The following is a 20,151-nucleotide window of genomic DNA, read 5'->3' as shown; positions in this document are numbered from 1 at the left end:
TAACAAGCCAGCTATAACACGTCTCACCATTTCAGTTCCTTACTTTTTCATCCCCTTTTCTCCAGTTAACAAAGTGAAATTGGTCAGCCATGATAGAAACAGCAGCTATCAGAGCGGGATGATGATTAATGAGACAACCCAGGGGTCTTGTACAGCATGTGTTGTAGTGTTTTCATCATTGACTATGTCGTTCTGCAGGATCAGGGTGAAGCCATCGCTCATACAATGACGGCCCAACGGAGCAATGCCCGCATTGAAGGTCTCAAGGCTGGTACGCCTTACGTGGTGCAGGTCCGTGCACGAACAGTGGCCGGTTACGGTCGTTACAGCAGCCCGGCGGACTTCAGCACCAACCTCCAAAGTACGTCTCTCTCAGACAGCTTTCATTATTCCGGGGTATATGGGGCTTAGCAGTGAAACCTCCCAAGATCGTTATTTGAGTATGCTTTTGAACATAATGACGGCTCAGAGGCTTATAGAGCGTGATGATGTTATACCTATTTTTCATGCGAAAAGAACCCAAATCCTTGCAGGGAATGGATGAAAATCTACTCCCGAGCAATCAGTCAAGCTATCATCCTTAGAATTGCTTCTCATCGTACTTATGATTAAAAAGACATTCTTAAACTGACTGGGTGAGCTGAGTAGACGGTGGTCAGCTCAATAAAGGTGGCTGGTACTCCAGTTTAACAGCCTCGAGAACACAGAGTCTTGATTTCACTGTAGTACTATTCTTATCAAAAGCCAAGGTCACAACCGGACGTGCAATTTTTTTGGCCAAATCGCAGTGGTTTCTTTTTGTTCGTGGAGAACACAGTTGTGGTGATCATGAAGGAGTAAGATCTCGACACGCATGGAGTGCGTACAAAATATCTGAACACACTAATTTAGTATGTGGGGTGCACATGTAGCACACAACACACAAAAGTGTGCGACGTCCGAATTGACATTTTGCCCAAACCTGACACCAGCAAAACGTACGAAAGACACACGCTGGTCGTACGGATGACACACAAAGACGTACAATGTGCGTAAGTTTGTCAAGCAACCTGACAAAAACGTAAGCACCTATAGAGTTTGTTTGACATGACAAAGAACCTCTGCGGTCGGTCTGCGGCCAATCTACAGCTTGAAATCGCCACACATGCGCCCTCCGTGCGTTTCTTGTGTTTTTTGAGACTGGCCATAGGAGCACGTACGACCAGTTGTGACGTTGGCTTAGGCATGCAATCCATCAAACTGTACAAACTGACACTATATTTTATCCAGCTGGGATTACAAGTTTGCTGAGCATCTCTTTTTTTCTTTGTAATCCTTCAGCTGACCCACCCAAGTTGTGGCAAGAGCAGCTACCCCTCATCGTAGGATCAGCTACTGCCGTCTTTGTCTTCATCATTGCCGTTGTGGTCATCGCTATTGTCTGCCTCAGGTAATAATGTCATTACTCTCCACACTGATTGTCCTTGGCAATATCTGGTAATAATTGGTGTAGAAAATGGACGGACAGATTGGGGACTTTGAAATTCATTTACCTTCCAGGCGCTCATAGCATGCACTAATAGCAGAACTTTTCAGAAACATTTGCGGAGGATATATTCAGTTCAACTTGAATAAACAGAGATAGCTCCAAATGTCAACATTGTTTACATGTCCTCCAAACCACCCCAGGACTGCCTCCGTGGATTTCTGTGCGCCACCTGTGAGGCCACTGAATGCCAGACAGCCTTGTGAAACTGTGAATAGTAAACAGCTTTGGGTAAAACGTTACTTTTCACACAGGACTCAGCATGATGGAGCAGCTGTTTGGTCTGATAGGCTTGTGCTCCGAGCTCGGCACTCACTGTGGAGTTTTCTGACCACAAAGACCCCAGGTGTGCCCTTGTCTGGAGGGCCCAGTTATTGGGAGGATGAAAGCTGATGTTCACACATTTCGCAAAGTTGAACATCACTTGGGCTGAACCATATTGTTTGTCCATATACAACTTATTTGACAAGCGAACTGCCGCATTTGTGTTGATATTCATGTGTGAAAGGTTGGCACCCACCGCTGACTGGCACCCACTCGGTTCCCTTCACAAGCCTGCTCAGGCAGTGGCTGACAAGCGTGGGCATCGGTCACGCTACAATGAATAATAATCTCTCTGGCTCCCCCTCTTCTCCTCCCTCCTGCCGCTCCACTCTCCTCTATTTTCACACCGTTTCATTGTGTCTCTCGTAGGGTCTCGGCTTAACCGCTGCTTAGACTGCCATAGAAGAACACAGAGAAAATAATAACACAGACATGCAGGGCTTCGGCATATTCCGGAACTAAATTAGAATTTGAAATAAGATGCAAATCACCATCGGGTATTATTGCCCTGGTTACTGGTTAGACAACAAAGGAACCGCATTAACATGCAATTTCAAAAACCCAGCCCCCTCGCGATGCCATCACATTTGTATCCACCCCCCAACCTCCCCAAATACAGATGGAAAAAATGGAAAATAGGAATGTACAGAAATAATGAGAGGAAGTGTCGCTGACGCTAGAGAGAGTGAACAGGTTTACTTGTTTCAGACAATGTTGTGACATTCTTCTTTTAGCCAGCACGACTCCCACCATGTTTCCCTTGTTTCCAGCGCAGTGTATGGTTATGCAGCTGATGTCTGCTTCATGTCACTGTCACAGTATTTTCATCTTCCTGTTGCCCAGGTGATTGAAATTGTTTTTGTTTTTCCAAACAGAAAGCAGAGGAACGGTTCAGAGTCAGAATATACAGAGAAACTGCAGCAGTACAGTAAGTATCTTAGTTGGCACCCTCCCCTTCTACGCCGGCTAGCTGTTGATGGATGGAAACTATCCTGCTGTGTAGTTATGCAACTTAAACTTGACAACATAGATTCACTTTCCTGTTCTTGCCATTGAATCCCCAATAGTCACTCCGGGAATGAAGGTCTACATTGACCCCTTCACCTATGAGGATCCCAATGAAGCCGTGAGGGAGTTTGCCAAAGAGATTGACGTCTCCTGCGTGAAGATCGAGGAGGTCATCGGCGCAGGTAACCCACCAAAGCTCCTGAGCTACAGGGGGAAGACTGCTAGTCACCTCCAGGCCATACCGTTAGAGGACTTCACACCAAGCGGTACTTTCACTCAATTCATCGGTATGCCCTTCCCCCATCCCTCTCCCCCACCTCACTTGTCACTTTTTAGAAATTCTTCTGTAGTCACTTACAGGTTTTTCCAGCTAAATACAATTCTTTAATTGAACATGACTCACAGTCCTAGCACCCTGTTCCTCACGTAATGTTTAGAGTAGAACCCCTTTTGTGTTGAACCCGATCCTGGGACTGGTTTCACAAAGAGCTGCGCTCCTTAGTCCAATCCATGGCAGGCCTGTTAAAATACATTTTTGGTGCTGCTCATTATTTGGTGGACCACTTTCACATACAGCAGTTCAGTCAATTGTGAAAGACCCCAAAAACAACGTTTGGCTAACATTAAATACGCCCCTCTCCCCCACATACCGGGATAACATTACAGACTACACACAAAGCTATTTTTTGTCAATTGATAGTCACATGTCTCCCAGCCAATAATTTTGTTGTTATTGCAAGTTTTCCAACACAATCACAAGGCTTACAAGAAATAAACACTAAAACTAGACTATAACGTCTTTTTAAGCAGGCTGCACTTATCCTCTTAACCGACCCTTGAAAAACGGAATTGTCCCATGTTTATAAACAAATGACGCGTCCCATATTTAGCTGACAAGGGGCACATTCTGTCCCATATTCCCGTGAGAATCAAAACTAGTCTGTAAAATGTTAATGACTTTCATTTGACCGCTTGCCACAGGCCTATCAATGCCAGAGTGTTTGATCACCGTTTGATCACCGTTTGACTTTTCTGACATCTTTGTTTACACACTTTGCCTGGCTGTGACTTTACCTCACATTGGGGACAGTTAACTAGCTAGCTAGATAGCTAGAGTTATGCGCTTAGCTTCTGGTCCTCAGAGATAATGAAAAAATACATCTGTAAAAAAAACAAAAACAACCTTAGGCAAGATCGCAGGCAATGTAAGACATGAGTAACACTCACTACGGTACATTGTTCTGATCTTTCTTAAAGGTCATCTTTGTGAAACCATCCCACAAAACAGGAGAGTTGCTGTGCAAGGACAAGGAAATCATGTCCTGTAAACGAGTAGAACAAATCAACAAACTAGTCGAACAGTGTCATACTGGAAGCTTTAAGAAAGCACAAACTGGGCTATGTTGATAACCACCTCACACATCATTCATGCATTTCAAATGTGAGGTTAAAAAGTTGAAAACCACGTAGTTAGATACTCAGAGTTTGTGAAATGAGTACTGCCATCTCCTGGGGCAGTCGTGGTCCCTCTGATACAATTACTATAACTTGTTTAGTTACAGGGTAGCATTGACTTAGGTTTCCCCAAGACTCCCCTGCAGTAAGACTCCTTTGCAAATGGGGCAGGACATTTTAGTGCATATAGATGACATTGCCAACATTTGTTGAATGTTTGAAAAAAGTAACTTGAGAACATATTCTTCCAAGCTACTTGAGTTGACACAAGATCCTTGCACATAATACCTCTTCCTTGGTCTGGTTAGCTCTCTTCTTTAGAACCCCACCCTGACATTTGATGTTGTCGTTGTGCAAATGGTAAACATTACATGTGTTTTATATATTTTATAGTTATATCTCTGCTGAAAAAGCTGCAGGACTGTGCCAAGTGAGATTTAATTCTAATGTTATTCTGAGCCAAAATGGAGGACGTTGTGATGGCAGAGGAGGGAGTCTCTACTGCTGCTTCTGCTACTACCATTACTACTGCTGCTACTACTACTACTACAACAGCTCCTCTGCTGCTGAGGCTACTACTTGAAAGCCGTCGCTTCCCAGCATTCGCAGTGACAACCCCATGTTTTTCGTGTCCCCCTTCCTCTCCTCTACCCCCGATCCTTCCCTCCATTCCTGCCCTGCCCCGACTCCCTCAACTTCCTCCACTGTCATCTTTGCACCACTGTTGACATGAATCACTGTGGCCGTGATCATTTTTTTTCTTGCACCTGTGCACATGCTTGGTGTAGACTCAAAACGTAAAGCATCCACTTCCCCGCGAACCCCCAAACTTCTATCCCCACCTATCTCCTCCTCCTGTGCCTATTTCTCCGACCCTTCCGAAGCTTAGCGCCACATCCCCGTGTCACTGTTACCCTTCCTAATCCTTCCCCCATCCACTCCTATCACCATCACATGCAATTATTTATATCTCTGCATCAGCTCATATTATGCTTCACTCGCTTTAGTTTATTGGCACATAATCACTCCTCCATCACCACCATCCTTTGACTATGGCCTAGAGTCCTGGCTTTCTCGTGCAGTTCCCCCTGTCCCACACTTGCTCCCCTTCCCTTGCTCCTTGGTTCTAACCAGTTAACTGTTCCCTCTTCCCTTTCTCCCCCCACTCTCCTCCACTGTTCCATCATGCCTCTCTCCCCTCCCCTTGTCTCTCTCTATTTTCCCATTGTTCCTCTCCGTCTTTGCCATCTGCCACCTGGGCTCTCGCAGGAGAGTTTGGAGAGGTGTGCCGTGGTCGCCTCAAGCTGCCTGGCCGCCGCGAGATCATCGTTGCCATCAAGACTCTCAAAGTAGGCTACACTGACCGGCAGAGGAGAGACTTCCTCTCCGAGGCATCCATCATGGGGCAGTTTGACCACCCCAATATTATCCGCTTGGAGGGTGTGGTCACCAAGAGTCGACCAGTGATGATTGTGACCGAGTTCATGGAGAATGGAGCACTGGACTCGTTCTTAAGGGTGAGGAAAACCTTGCTCTTTATTTCACTTTCATATGAGTTATTGAAAGGTCTACAGAGTGTACAGTTTGTTTCAGGCATGGCCACCAAGTTAGGTGTCTACTGTAAGTAACAATGTACAATGCCAGAGAAGTTGGAGACTATAGGAAAGATGCAGGTCTTCAATAAAAAGGGGAGCAATCAATAATGAGGAAGCTATCTTCTCTTGCTTGGAACACTGGACCTTGTTCGCCAATCCAATTCATCCATGCCATTCTTCATTTTCTTTTGCCAGCTCAACGATGGGCAGTTCACCGTGATCCAGCTCGTCGGCATGCTGCGTGGCATTGCAGCAGGCATGAAGTACCTGTCGGATATGAACTATGTGCACAGAGACTTGGCTGCCCGTAACATTCTGGTCAACAGCAACCTGGTGTGCAAAGTGTCCGACTTTGGCCTATCCCGTTTTCTTGAAGATGACCCTACGGACCCCACCTATACGAGCTCACTGGTAAGTTACGATAAAACTGTGTGTGCAGTATGTACTTGTATTGGATATCAATGTGTAAATGTGCTGCACCTAACATTTTTACATAAATAAACCATGGCATTAATAAATAAGTTATAGCCCTGACTCCAAAACAAATCCACTGCACCGTCAGGTTCGAAAGCATACTAAAAAAACATGAAATTGTTATTGACATGTTTGAAGTGCTTTTGATGTTACTTTGGCTGGCAGCACACCACCAGGTTTTCACAGGGGTAATGTTCCGGAACCACCAGCGAATGCTGAAAAACCACGAGCAATGGATAGGCCCAAATAAATCTTTATTTTTGACACACTGCTCGCTTTAGCTTGGTCATCAGGCTAGCGTCAAGGGATAGCAGGCTAGAGAAGGCGTTTCCTTAAGCCACGTCTACATAATCCACACCACGTGCCTTTAAGTCCAGTAACGACTAACGATAATATATTGACTTGTGTTCACCACTCTGCATGGTTTGAGCAGCAAGTGTTTGGGAGCCCCAAACTTCGTCCCACAGCACACAGCTATGGTGCGTTCACGGACCGCTGAACAAAGTGCAAAATGCAGACCAGTGCAAAACGAAAAACATTATCAGTGACGCATAAAGACATAAACGTAAAAATATTGGACTTTCTTACAGTGGAACATGTTTGCGGTGCATTTCATCTGTATTATCACATACTTTTTTTCATTCAAGTGTTCCCTCAATTATCCGTAGGAGTTAGGTTCCTAAAATAGCCCCCACTAAGTTAAATCTGCGAAGTAGTCAGTTTTATTTTTTTTTTTTACAATTATTAGATATGTTTTAAGGCTGTGAAACCCCTCACCGTGCAATTTATACACTTCTCAGACAGCCATTAACATTTTCTCACATTTCTCTCTTCTTTAAACACTCTCAAAGTTCAAACCTTCGTTTGAATTTTAATGATAAACTTATGAGGTTGGACACAAGAAATGATTAGTAGTACCGCACACATATTTCACTCCTCTGACCGTGCCTTCCTCATCCTGGCGCCGCTCCGCTGTAGCGTTTTGGATCCTCGTTAAAACATGTTGCTGCAGTCGTCAGTCATCGCAATTTTCCTCCTCCTTCATGTGACAAACCAGAGATTCATTTATTCCCTAATTGTTTGTTCATTCCCTACAGACGCTTAACTTTGACCTTCCTTCAGCATGTCCAGAAGTCCAACTTTTTGTGCGATGGTTGGCCTCCTCTGCCTTTCGGGTGCAGAACGTTTCATCGACATTGTGGGTTTTGTCAGGGAGAAAACTTAGAAACATAGAGAGTTTAGTGTCACTGCCAAGTTGGAGTCACAGTAGTGCGGCGCAAAGGAGATTGAAAATGGTCTAGAGCCAATCAGGATGCAGAAAACAATGGGCGGGTTCTCCCTTAGCCAATCAGGATGCAGACCACAATGTGTGTTCATATGCTGTAAAAAAAAAATAAAACAAAGCGCACTAAAATTGCACAAAAAAAAAATCTGTCAAAGGTGAATCGCGATGTAGCGGGGGAACACAGTATTACCGATTTATGGTGAATGAGTTGTGTTTTCCATGGAAAAAATTAAATAAAATTTTAAAAAAGATTTTTTTTTACCAAAAATCTGCGCGGGTACAGGATCAAATCTGCAGGGCCATGAAGGTCGAATCACGAATGTGCGAGGATCCTCTGTAGTGTATTAGATTACTGTACGGCACATCTACACATTTACACCCCTAAGTACTCGACAATTGTGATTCTTGCATCAAAATTTCAAATGTTTGCACAAAAATGCAGCATTTTTCTATTAGAACAATTAGTGTCGGTGCATATATATTTTTAAAAATAAAATTCACTGAGTAAAGAAAAATGACAATTTACAGTATATATATTGTTATCCTAACATCATATGCTCCTACATGTCATTGTCTTGTAACCATGCTACTAACCTTGTGTGTTGTTTGTCATGCGCCCTTGTGCTGTGTGCATCAATGTTACCTCAAACGGCGTTTTTCTCACACTCTCTTTCCCTCTTGTATGTGTGTGTGACTCTGTGTTTGTGCTCCATCCCTCCAGTATTTCATGCTCACCTACTCATTCGCATATCCACAGGGAGGGAAGATACCTATTCGATGGACCGCACCCGAGGCGATTGCCTACAGGAAGTTCACCTCAGCGAGCGACGTGTGGAGCTACGGCATTGTCATGTGGGAAGTCATGTCGTACGGAGAGAGGCCGTACTGGGACATGAGCAATCAGGACGTAAGTTTAAAAAGTGCACAGTTGTATTGTACGCAGAACATATGAAGGACATAATAAAACACTAAATACCGTACAAAAATTAAATGAAACCCTAATAAAAAGAGAACTTACTTTTATCCCTGTGGTTAATTGGGATGAGGAGTAAAAGAGACAGGAGAACGTCCTGAGGAAGAGGGTACAGGATCAATTCTTTCAGCCAGAGCCTTTCCATTTCAATAATAAGACTGCTACTTTGCTTAGTTATCACTGTCGCTTTCATAGGAGCAGATCCTTTTACATTGTCAAGGACATGTGTCACTCTCCGTGAGTTAGCCTGCATGACAAGGTTTATTTTCCCTTTCATGTCTTTAGTTCCGGTTTCCATGCCTTTTATTTTAAATTACTTCCGTTTTTACTTCGTCCTGTTTTCTGCTTGATGCTGCTAGTTTGTGTTTTAATTTGTAAATGATTTAGTTCAGCCGGTAAAGTGAGCTGGTGTCAGAGCTTTGCGATTGTTTCTGCTCAATGCTGGATCCCTGCTGCTGCACAGCAGAAATGATTAAAAATAAACATTTTACCAGCATTTGGGTTTTGCTCTCTGCATTCTGGGGTCGTCGCCACAACACCATCAAGCCAAGACGTGACAACACGATCTTTATCTTTAATGATAAACGTCACAGTTAAACCACGAAAGACCAATAGTGCAGCCAATATTGGGTTTTTTCTCCTCTTTCAGAGTTTCCAATGATGTCTATTTTGACGTCCATAGCTTTTGGTTTTGTCAGCGCACTTCCACCAGAAGAGCCTGTCTTACACTTGATAGAGATAATGAAGTGCAAAATGTGACTCAATAAACTGTGAATGAGATACGCACTGTACAGTATCCATCCGCGGCCCGCGAGTTGAAAGTCGTATTTGTATGTGAAAGAAGTTAGTCCAGTGTTTACGGACCAAAATTAAGTAAATCATTAATTTATGGGTGGCCTTGGGGTTAGCATGTTGGCCACGCAGTCAGGAGATCTGAAAAATGTTGGTTGGTATCTCCTCTCTGTGTGGAGTTTGCGTGTTCTCCCCGTGTAGGTTTTCTCGGGGTATGCTGCCTTTCTCCACACACAAAAATTTCCATGTTAGGTTAATTGGAGACTCTAAATTGTCCGTAGGTGTGAATGGTTGTTTGTCTATATGTGCCCAAAGATTGGCTGGCAACCAGTCCAGGATGTACCCCGTCTCTGGCCCCCCACAACTAGTGAAAAGCAGTATCAAAAATAGATGGATTAATTTGTGGGGGTGGGTAACGACAAAACCGCGAAAGTCGGAAAGTCAGAACGCTGTAACCCGAGGAGCCACCTGTACCTTGTAATGTTTTCTTTCTTACATTGACCTGACTTTGGTGTCTGTACACTACGTCTACAAAGTATGGAGGTGACAGTTATGTCTCTTATCATTTCACAGGTGATAAATGCCGTGGAGCAGGACTATCGACTGCCCCCGCCTATGGACTGCCCCACAGCACTACACCAGCTCATGTTAGACTGCTGGGTGAAAGAACGCAACCTGCGGCCCAAATTCACCCAGATAGTCGCCACCCTGGATAAACTAATCCGCAATGCCGCCAGCCTCAAGGTGGTCACGAACAGCACACAGTCGACCGGGTAAGTTGGAGGATGGCTAGATAGATGGCAATATGAACACTGGCTTTGACATTAGCTCTTGAAAATGTATCTGTTCATGTATCCATTTACTGGGTTGGACTTGTTTTGTTGAATAGTAAGTAATGGCCCGCTGCCCAAATATTTAGTACTCTAAAAGCAAGAGCCAGATCTACCACAATAGCGCATCTCAAATTCTAAATGTCTACCCTGTTCCTACGAATGAAACTTGGGCCAGTATGTGAATCTAAATTACAAGGAGCTAAATTATGCCCCACTGACATTTAGCAGCACTGCCTTTATCCGCAAGCTGTTTCTTGGAAAGTGTTTGAAGGATAGAAGGTGGCAGAGTTTGAGTGATTGGGATTGGGGAAGGGGTGACCTACCTATCCGTCCCTGCATCAGGGTCTTTGTGTCCTGAGGGAGGTTTGCAGACAATCCTGGGTTGTGCTCTGGGGGGAAACCAGGGTCTCGGTTGGCCACTGGAGTGCCGTTCTTAGAAGATTAGGCTTGCGGTTAATTAGCTCGATTAAGGCGATGCAAAAAGGAGATGGGAGCGCCTTTTAATTAGTCACTAACAAGATTTTAAACGGGCCAGCAGAGAGGTGGCCTCCTGCCGACAAATCTGCAATAGGGAGTGATGGTCGTCCTGTTTGGCATTGAAGGGTAGCTGGAGGCTAGTTAACATAGTTTGGAATAAAAGTTATTTGGATGATGCAACATGTGGTGTTTGATATGATGGCAAACTGCACCATCGGTGGTCAGAGTAATGAGCATTACTGTCTGTGATGCTAGTCATCTGACTTTACAGTGCATTGGGTTTTGTTGCTTTTATAGTAGAATTCACAAACATGCATTCCCATGAGACTGTTTGGCAGTCTTATGAAAACAGTAATGACTTGAAGTTTGGAGAAACTGCATCACTTTTTACACATTTCTAGCTTGTGTCAGCACATCTGGAGAGACTAGAACATTAACCAGTGTTCTTGCTATGCTCCAATTGGTGGCCCACACATCCCCAGAAACTTTCGGGATCTTTTTGAAGCAAGCTTTGAGATGGAGGAGCCAACAATACCCCATTAAAGAGGGGCCATGGTCTGGCTTTAACGACGGCCCGAGGCCTTGAGCGCCGAAGCGTAGCTCTTATTAAAAATCACTCCATCTGCACCACTCAATGGAGCCTCTGTATCATCATTATTAGCTCCAGCTCTTTGGCTTTTCCCTTTTTTCCCCTCTTTCTTCATTCTTCTTTTAATTGTTAATGAATCTAATGCCATCAAAAAGGATGACAGGGATCAACAGAGCAGAGAGGAGGGAAGACAGTAGTGCTCTTTCTCTCTGCTTGCTCCCTTGGTCTTTCTCTCACCCAAACTTGTGCCTCACCCTACCTCACTCTGACTCCCCTCTCCCACCTCTCTTCTTCATCTACTCCACTTCTGTCTGGGTTGTTACAGTTTTATTAAACTCTCAAGGTGGCCCCTCTATCTGCAGTTCTGATCAGCAAAGGGGCTTGAGTTGTTCTTAAAAAGGGGTCTTCTTTGGCACATTGTGGAAAAGGATCATGCAATACACACTTATACCTGAGTAAAACTATAATCACACAACAAAATACCTTGGTGTATATCAACATAGACTATGCACTCCCAGGTTTACTGTCAAATACAATCAGAAACCTTGTTTGACTCCATAAGAACAAACCAAATTCTGGATCAACATTGATTTGGACTAACCAAATACTGTGAGTACAGTAGAGCCCTGCTTTTCATTGGGTTATGTCCAGGGACCACCAGCGAATGGCGAATAACTCATACTCCCATTAACATGTCTACCCTTCAACATTTGCAATAAAAGTGACTGAGATCCTGAACCCTCCCCTTCTCTCTGTAATTGCCAATGTTCACATTCAACACAATCCAGATTTAAGTATGAATATGAGGAAGGGATAGACACTCAACTTCCCACAGAGCAATTCTTCTTAAAGGGCCAGGCTCAGCCTGTAACAGTGTTAAAAAAAAAGAACAAAAAACATCTGTGAAGCAGTGAAAGGTGAACTGCGACAGAGCGACGGAACACTGTAATGTACATTTCTACAGGCTTTCATGGTGTTTTTAATAAAGCATGGAATTAATACACACTGATTTAGTCATGTACTGTGAGACCAACACAGATTTAAATAATGGAATAAATCCCTAACCGAACCTATAGGTCTACGGATATACTAATGTGTGTACTAAGAGACTCAATCAATGAATAAATTGATTGATTATGGCTAGGGAAGGGGCTATATCTCTTCATTCTTGTTGAACACACTCCAAACCTGGTGAAATGTATTTCCATTTTTTTATGTCCAAGTGGCCTAATACAAATCATAGATGTTTTTTTGTCGATTCCAATTACTCATTGAAAAAGTATCATTTTCCATATTCAACCAGCACTGTAATGTAGCCTTAACCCACTTAGTGTGTAGCAGGATACTAGTTGAAAACTATAGCTGAAAGGCAGCTTTCTGGATCTTTTTTCTTCCTTCCATTCCAAAAATACTTCAAAAATTCTTCAACATACATTGCCCAAAGCCTAAATTTGTTCTGTACGCTTCGCCTCACCAGCTGTCGCGCTAGAATCCACCAACCAAACCTCCAGCCAGTCTCTCCACAGTCGCACAATGACACCAACCTTGCTCCATCCCCACACACACATGCACGACCCCTTACATGTGGCGGAGAGGAGAGGAGAGAGGAGGAGAGGTGGTGAGGTGGCGCTCAGCGGGGAGGCGTTTTGGGGGGCGATAGGTTGGCCGATAGAGGCAATAGAGTAACCACCTTAACCCTCTCTCTCTTTCTCTCTGCTCCCTCCCTCCCATCACGTAGGGTATCCCAACCCTTGCTTGACCGCTGCGTGCCAGACTACACAACTTTCACCACTGTGGGAGACTGGCTGGACGCCATCAAGATGAGCCGCTACCACGAGAATTTCATCAACGCCGGATTTGCTTCCTTTGACCTGGTTGCTCAGATGACAGCAGAGTGAGTGGAGGCGCTTTAGCTCATCACGACGAAAGTGATTGGGAGCCAAATTAGTACAATACGGACTGACCTTGCCAGAATTAGAAAAAAATCAACAACAAAAACAAATGATGGAAAGGCCGAGTTTGAGGCGCGTTCAGGATAGATTTTTCAAACATTTACAAATGTCATTTCCAATTGTCTTGAAGATGTATGGTATCATTTCACTCACACTCATAGACAATTTTCCCCCGGCATCTAATTGTTGACCTTGAAAATTCACCTGCCTGCTGTTGCGTTTACAAACAGGAAATTATGTAACAGAGCTCAAGAAAATCGGAGGCCAGTGATGATCAAGTAAATGAATTAGGATTGTAACAATAAATAAATCATCCTCATTAGCTGCGTAATAGGCAATATAGGTGGAGGTAATTTGTTTCAATTTGGTCAGGCTGACAGGTGTGGCGTACTGTGGCTCTCTGTTTGGCCTTAATGGTCAGTAATTTCTCTAATGGCGCCCATTTATTATCATTTTATCCTCTGTCGCTGTGCTGAAGGGGATGACAAAATATGAAAAACACGCACAGTAAACGTATTTGTGTGTAATTGCGGCGATACACCCTCGTCTAGCTTTGCAGGGAATGAGTGAGAAGCGTGAGTACCTGCGCACATCTGCCTGTTTGTGTTCACGTTTACACTCAAACAGACAAAAGCTACAAGTCAAGCACAGTGTCAGGTATCCGAGTGCAGTATTAGATTATCTGCCATTTGTGTGTGATTGAACGGAGAAGACACAGACTGTGGCAGAGCCCCAACAGTAAACTAATCGTTTCCCCTGACAGATTGGATTATCCCACCTAAGTAATGAAGATGATGCACTCTCCCAGGCCTTTGAATTAGTGTGTTTATCTGCATGGAAACATTTGTACTTTTCATTCAAGAAAAAACGGTGGTATGTTCTCAAAAGCAAAGCCTTTCCTTTGGAGCAGATTTGGAACAGCAAACCCTGGTTAGCTTACATTTCATTACCACGGTTTATATAGATGGGAGGGTGATAGTCTGAAATAACATCAGCATGAATTTGACATAAAATACCTGTAGAATAGGACACTGAACTGTTCCTTTGTTTTGTTGGTTTCCAGAGTTGCTCAATATTGGCTTTCTTTCAGATATCCAAAACACAGATTTTGTCTAGCACTTCATTTACGATACCGATATAGGCAGCAGCTCTTCCCTCAAACTAATGTCAGGTCACATGTCGTGTAATAAACACATTGTGCTTCTGCAAATTACGACAAAGTGATAGCAAAAAGTGACATATATACATTAACTCATTCAATCCCAGAAAATTGCTCTCAAGCTGAATCTATTGGTGAGGAGTAGAAGACGTACAAATATGTTGTTGGGATCAGGCCTTCGGGTTTATAAAACGTATAACTACGTACTTAGTATTGAAGGAGTTAAACATTTTGTCTCAAGTCATTAAAAAATGATAACCAGTATTCTCTTACTATCAATAAGGCAGGTTAGTCTTAATAAATTCACAAATAAGAATCCAGGTAAATAATGCTGCTAATGATACAATTTCGAAATCTGCACATTTCTATGTGGCACAAACATCCGTCTAAGAACAAAGTAAAGTGCGGAGTATGAAACTCTGGGCTCATACAATCAGTGAAATTGTAAACTGGGCTGATTTAGTATGTCATGCATGAACGCAGCAGGAAGGAAAAAGATTAGAAGGATTAAAGTAAGATGCCTCACTACCTCGTCACATAAGCAGAGATTTACAGTCATTGCAAATTTCATATTTACAATCCAAAGGCAAAAACTGGAAATAATTTCACACGGACATACTGAGCCAGCAAGCTTGTCGCTGTGTGGAGCACATCATCGATCTCATGCCAATATGTACTGTATGTATATTGGCAGAAAAACAGATACCGATCTGAACCACTTCAATCATTTTTATGCCAATAACCCAATTGTTTTCTTCTAACTTCCATTATTACACAGATAAGACCATATGGTGTTTACCAATAATGGTTGTACTTCCACAGGTTGCCATACCCTTTACCATACAAAAAATGGTGTCAGGTTGCACTTTAACAGTAAGCTACACTTGTATTTTACTCGTTAACTGTCACATTGTGGCCGTTAAACTCATCCCTTTTTGCCCACCTGCTGGGAAACAGAAGCGTGTTGCATAGGTTCTGTTGACATACACTGGAGGAGGCGTTTTATGGTTGATAACCGGTGGCTCATCGCGGTTCCTACATGTGAAAGTCAACTTTATTATTCACCTTTTGATTTGTGCTGTTTGCCTGCTTTTATTTCTTTATGACCTAACCACCTGCACTCATGTTACCCTTTTCAATGATCCTTTTTTGTCTTCCCACCATCCAGGGACTTGCTGCGGATAGGGGTTACATTGGCCGGCCACCAGAAGAAGATTCTAGGTAGCATTCAGGACATGAGACTACAGATGAACCAAACACTTCCTGTCCAGGTGTGACCAAAGGGACACCCAGACCGGTGCAGTCACAGGATGGCCAGATAGAGGAAGAAAATGGGGGAGGAACCATGCCAGATGGAGCCATTGGACAAACCCAAGCTGCCTGACCCATCTCTGCCCATTAGATGCTATGAAACTGGCTTGCAGTGCCTCGGACTTACTTACTTTTTGTTCCGTTTTTCCACCACTACCACTTCCTGTTTTATGTTATTCATCATGTACTTCTCAATTTGTGTGTGTCTACAAGAGGGGTTAGAGTTACCCCCCTTATCAACCCCACTATAGCCTCACCAGCTCTGGCGTTGGCTGACGTTTGCATGACAGTGTGTTTTAGGGAGCTGCCTTTGGTAACTGCAACGTTACAGTTGGATCCTGATGCGAGCGCCCCCTTACCTCCAGCCCAAAAATCCACTTCGGGAAAGAGACAGTTCTGGGAGGTGTTTTACTGCGCACGTGTTGTTCTCCATCTTCATATTGAAGGTGTGTTATCTAAAAGGGCACTTGCTGAAGGCGGGTGAGGTACGATGATGGGCTGAGGTGGAACATCAGGATGATCACTGAGGTCAAACGTTCGTATAAGGACAGTTGGGACTCTTGTTTGGACTGCAACATGACCTGAAGGAGGGTTTATAAGATCAGGCGCCTTTTTTTTGTCACACATTTTCATTTTTGTTCGTCCACATCAAACATTTTGCTTTCTTTTTGACTTTCTTACATTTTGGGAGATTTGTGGTTCAAAATGGCTGGTCAAACTGATGTACCCCAAGTGGACTCTTGCGAGATGGGGACATAAGGACTGTGGCAACACCATAGACAGACCACTAGGCCTTTTTGGTGTGTTTTTGTATGTGCGTGCGTGTGTGTGTGCGTGTGGGCGTACGTGTAATTAAGTGTGCTTGGACGTGCACGTGTGTCACGTTGCACACAAGTATACTGTACAATACAGCTTCCGCTATTTGCCACTGTGGAGAATTAACGCATGAACTGAACCGTGACAAGGAGCAATTATATCTGAATTATGCTATATTCTGTGGACAACTGTTAAAAACTTTTTTATGGACTCACAAGAAGAACTTTGGACAATATATATGCATATAAGGTATGCAGAGAAACCCATTGTGGACAACTTTCTACTTACTAGTACCTGGATTCAGAAATAATCAATTTATTGTTTAATTTGTTGACATCCTTCCCTATGTATTTATTTGTGCCCCAGTCCCTCTGCTACACCCCCCTACCACCAACACCCAGATGGAGCATACGACCATTTGGGAAAGTGGACTTGAAACAATCAGATGGAAACCCGAAGAGGATTTAGCTAATGAATTGATGATGATTAAACAAAATAAATGCTGTATACATTGCATTTTGTATTTTTGTTGTTTATTTTTTTGGAAGAAAGGTGTGTTGAATAAGTGAAAGAAATGGTTATTTGCCAATGTGAAATGATGAGAACGAGAAGCAAAAGTAGGATCAGCTGGACAAGCAAAGTAGTTAGGTCAAAGATAGTTATTAAACCTGCAACCTCCTCCAGCGTAGACTTTTTTTTTGGCATAACTCAAAAACACCCGTCAAACTACTTACGTGGTTAACTCGCCCCAACTTATTTTATGTGGACTGTTAAGCATACACTTAATAGGAGCTCTCGTCAAACTCCATTATATCAACTGCCCCATTTCCCAACCTTCTGTTTACTTCCTGTACAAGATGATCTTCATGAAAGAATCCGGAGCTGTCAAAAGAGAAACCATTGGTCTTGTCTGTCAGGTCCATTAACGCTTCCAACCGGTCTGACTTTGCAGGGATGAAGTGAATGCAGACATATGGCAGGCTGCCCTATCATTATTTCTCTTCATTTCCTGTCTGGGCCTGCAATCATCCTGTCTCGGCTCATCGTTCTGCATTATTAGAACCGTGCGGGATCAACAGCCCTGGCAAACGCACCACCCAAACCTGCAGGCTCCATCTTACTAAATAATTCTGCTTTATACAGCCTGCACGGTGGATTAGAAGTTGGTGCTGTCAACTTTCATGCAGTCTGTGATCTTTAGGTTGAACAGCATGTGAATACGAGTAGTTAGAGTGTTTTGATATTGTCATGTTGGTCTATTTCATTCCTGTAAAGCCCAATGAACAACGACAGTGAACTCATGCAAGACCACAGTGCGGTTCCTATTTTACAGTACTTCATCTTTGCCCATACTTTGCCACGAGTGCGCTTGGAGGCTTAGCTGCCTTTAGAATTATGGTGCACAATGAAGTTATATTATCAGCAGACGATACTCTACCACTCAATTGGCCCTGTGTTGTAAATATAAACCCAGTAAACAGTCCAGTCCAGTTCAGTTCATTTATAATGGTTGCGTTTCAAATGACTGATCCATGTCAAACCAGTTTTTAGCACAATCTTTTCCAGGTACTAACTGCAGGGGCACACCCGTAGGGTAGTCTGATGCAAACTGCAATCCACTGATGGTTGACAGAAAGTAACTCATAAAAAACAATGGAAAAAGAATAGGAACCCAAATTGTATCTTTTCTCTGACAACGCTTGTTCTCATGTACTAAATAGCAGTCAAGCAAGTCAGTGTTTTGCAAGTCTCAAGTCTTTAACCTCGAGTCTCAAATTAAGTCTCAATTAAAAGACATGCAAGTCAGGTCGACCCAAGTCCAAAGTCATAGGCGTGACATTTTTGAGTCCGTACATAAAAATGAAAGCATTTCGAATTGTTTTATTTTTTAAATAAACAAGAGCCGTGTGACAACACTGAATGGCTATCCGCACGGAAACGTTTTCAGGTCAAAACGGCACAAGTATTTTATGGTTTCAGCCTCTCACCCACACGGGAACGGCGTTCTGGGTGACCTGAAACTGTATTTTAAAAAAAAAAAACTTCCACAGCGGGAAAATCTGAGAACACTTGTTGTTGGCGTGTATACAGGCAGTACAAAAACAATGACGTCAACGACTCACCGCCGCCTCGTCGCCATCACGTGACCAGAAGTGAGCTTTCATGACAAACCAACATAATATCTGAACATTTCCAAGGACATGACATGGCAGATGAACTGAACTGTTGCGGTGGCAACATGGTTATATTACCAAACAAGATACAGTTGACAAGAGTTAACTGGGCAGAAGAAAACATGTGTGCTATACACATGGCTTCTGAAGTTGTGCAAACTCATTTCATCCCGAGCGCTAAGAATATGACGAGCCCAGTGTTGCACATCTTAGAACTATTAAATTGCTTCCACTTTGACCACAGGCCCTTTGGAGTGGATTACCCACATAGTCAGTGCTTGTAATATTAAACATTACAAAGCAGAAAAGAACATTTACATTTTTGGTCCGAGCTGCTGACACTGAAATGGACTGTTATGTTTGTGTGTCTGTGAGAGTTTATCCCTGAAAATGGCTTCCCTTATTTGGATCTTTTGTTCACCCTCTGTTCTACAGCATACTATTACCCCTCATCTTTCGTTGTGTGTTGCATCATTTAACACTTACAACCAAATGTGCCACAAATCTTTCTACTTTTGATTTTTAGATTCTGTGCTGTTGTGTCTGTTTTAAACACGTGTATTTTGTTTGCTCTTCCACTATCTCACTTCACATCTTTTGTTGGAAAATAACCACTTCTTGACGTAAAGTGGGATGTGTTAGGTACAACATGGGAAGATGCGGTATACAGTCGCCCCTCGTTTATAGCGGTTAACTGGTTCCACAGCCGACCACGATAATGGCATTTCTGCAATATCTGATGAAATGTTAATAAATGGCCTATTTTCGCAGTTACAGCAAAACAACTGTTTATGATTTTATAAATACGTTTAATAACACCACTATAGTCACCAATACACTCCTATTATTCATAGTTTACACCGGATTGCACAACTATTATGCTACAGGGACTCTGACGGCCGCTAGCTGGCTAGCAAGCCAGCGAGCTAACCAGTTAGCCTCAAATGTATTTCTTCTAAACTTAAGGGTTTCAAATGGAGTGGGGAAGAAGGCACAAACTTACCACATTCACACGGAATGGGAGGAGAACCTTTTTTCACTCTGCATCCGTGGCTGGCTACATGCCGTGCAAGGTAGGGTAATAAGGATGGATGTCTTGTAGCATTACTGTTGCCTAATTCTGGCCAGAATACTACATGTCACTTGCATTTCAATATGTTTTGAGTAAGAATAAACCATAGTCTACCACGAAACAGCGATCATTAATTAATTTCTGAAAAAAACACGACATAACGAGGGAGTGATAATCGAACCGCGATATTGCGAGGGACGACTGTACTATAGCTGGAGATGCAATTGTTAAATTCTCTTTGAGAAGTATTGAAATGTATTTAAATGTTGCAAACATACACAACTTATGACTTTTAAAAAAGTTTTTAAAAAAAGATGACGCATTATTGTAGAAATAT

The 20,151-nt window shown here is 43.1% G+C and overlaps 1 protein-coding gene across 15 annotated transcripts in view; it reads left to right on the top strand.

Moving 5' to 3' along the window:
- Positions 1 to 20,129, top strand: part of LOC129189368 (ephrin type-B receptor 3-like) — a 74,430-nt gene extending 54,301 nt beyond the window's left edge. For 2 of the 15 annotated variants that reach the window (XM_054791018.1, XM_054791014.1), the window contains exons 7-16: positions 199 to 361; positions 1,321 to 1,429; positions 2,725 to 2,777; positions 2,917 to 3,039; positions 5,582 to 5,829; positions 6,103 to 6,318; positions 8,424 to 8,573; positions 10,005 to 10,204; positions 13,069 to 13,224; positions 15,610 to 20,129. In XM_054791018.1, the coding sequence (XP_054646993.1) occupies positions 199 to 361; positions 1,321 to 1,429; positions 2,725 to 2,777; positions 2,917 to 3,039; positions 5,582 to 5,829; positions 6,103 to 6,318; positions 8,424 to 8,573; positions 10,005 to 10,204; positions 13,069 to 13,224; positions 15,610 to 15,718 (1,527 nt within the window). In that variant the 3' untranslated portion in view covers positions 15,719 to 20,129. Of the gene's footprint in view, positions 1 to 198; positions 362 to 1,320; positions 1,430 to 2,724; positions 2,778 to 2,904; positions 3,145 to 5,581; positions 5,830 to 6,102; positions 6,319 to 8,387; positions 8,574 to 10,004; positions 10,205 to 13,068; positions 13,225 to 15,609 lie in introns of all 15 variants that reach the window. The other 13 variants (XM_054791013.1, XM_054791012.1, XM_054791007.1 and 10 more) reach the window with 10 other exon arrangements.
- The last annotated feature ends 22 nt before the right edge of the window (positions 20,130 to 20,151 follow it).

Source organism: Dunckerocampus dactyliophorus, chromosome 10 (genome assembly GCF_027744805.1).
Source record: "Dunckerocampus dactyliophorus isolate RoL2022-P2 chromosome 10, RoL_Ddac_1.1, whole genome shotgun sequence".
Lineage (NCBI taxonomy): Eukaryota > Metazoa > Chordata > Actinopteri > Syngnathiformes > Syngnathidae > Dunckerocampus > Dunckerocampus dactyliophorus.
The sequence above is the reverse complement of the archived record's forward strand: the minus strand, read 5'-3'. Positions and strand labels throughout refer to the sequence as shown.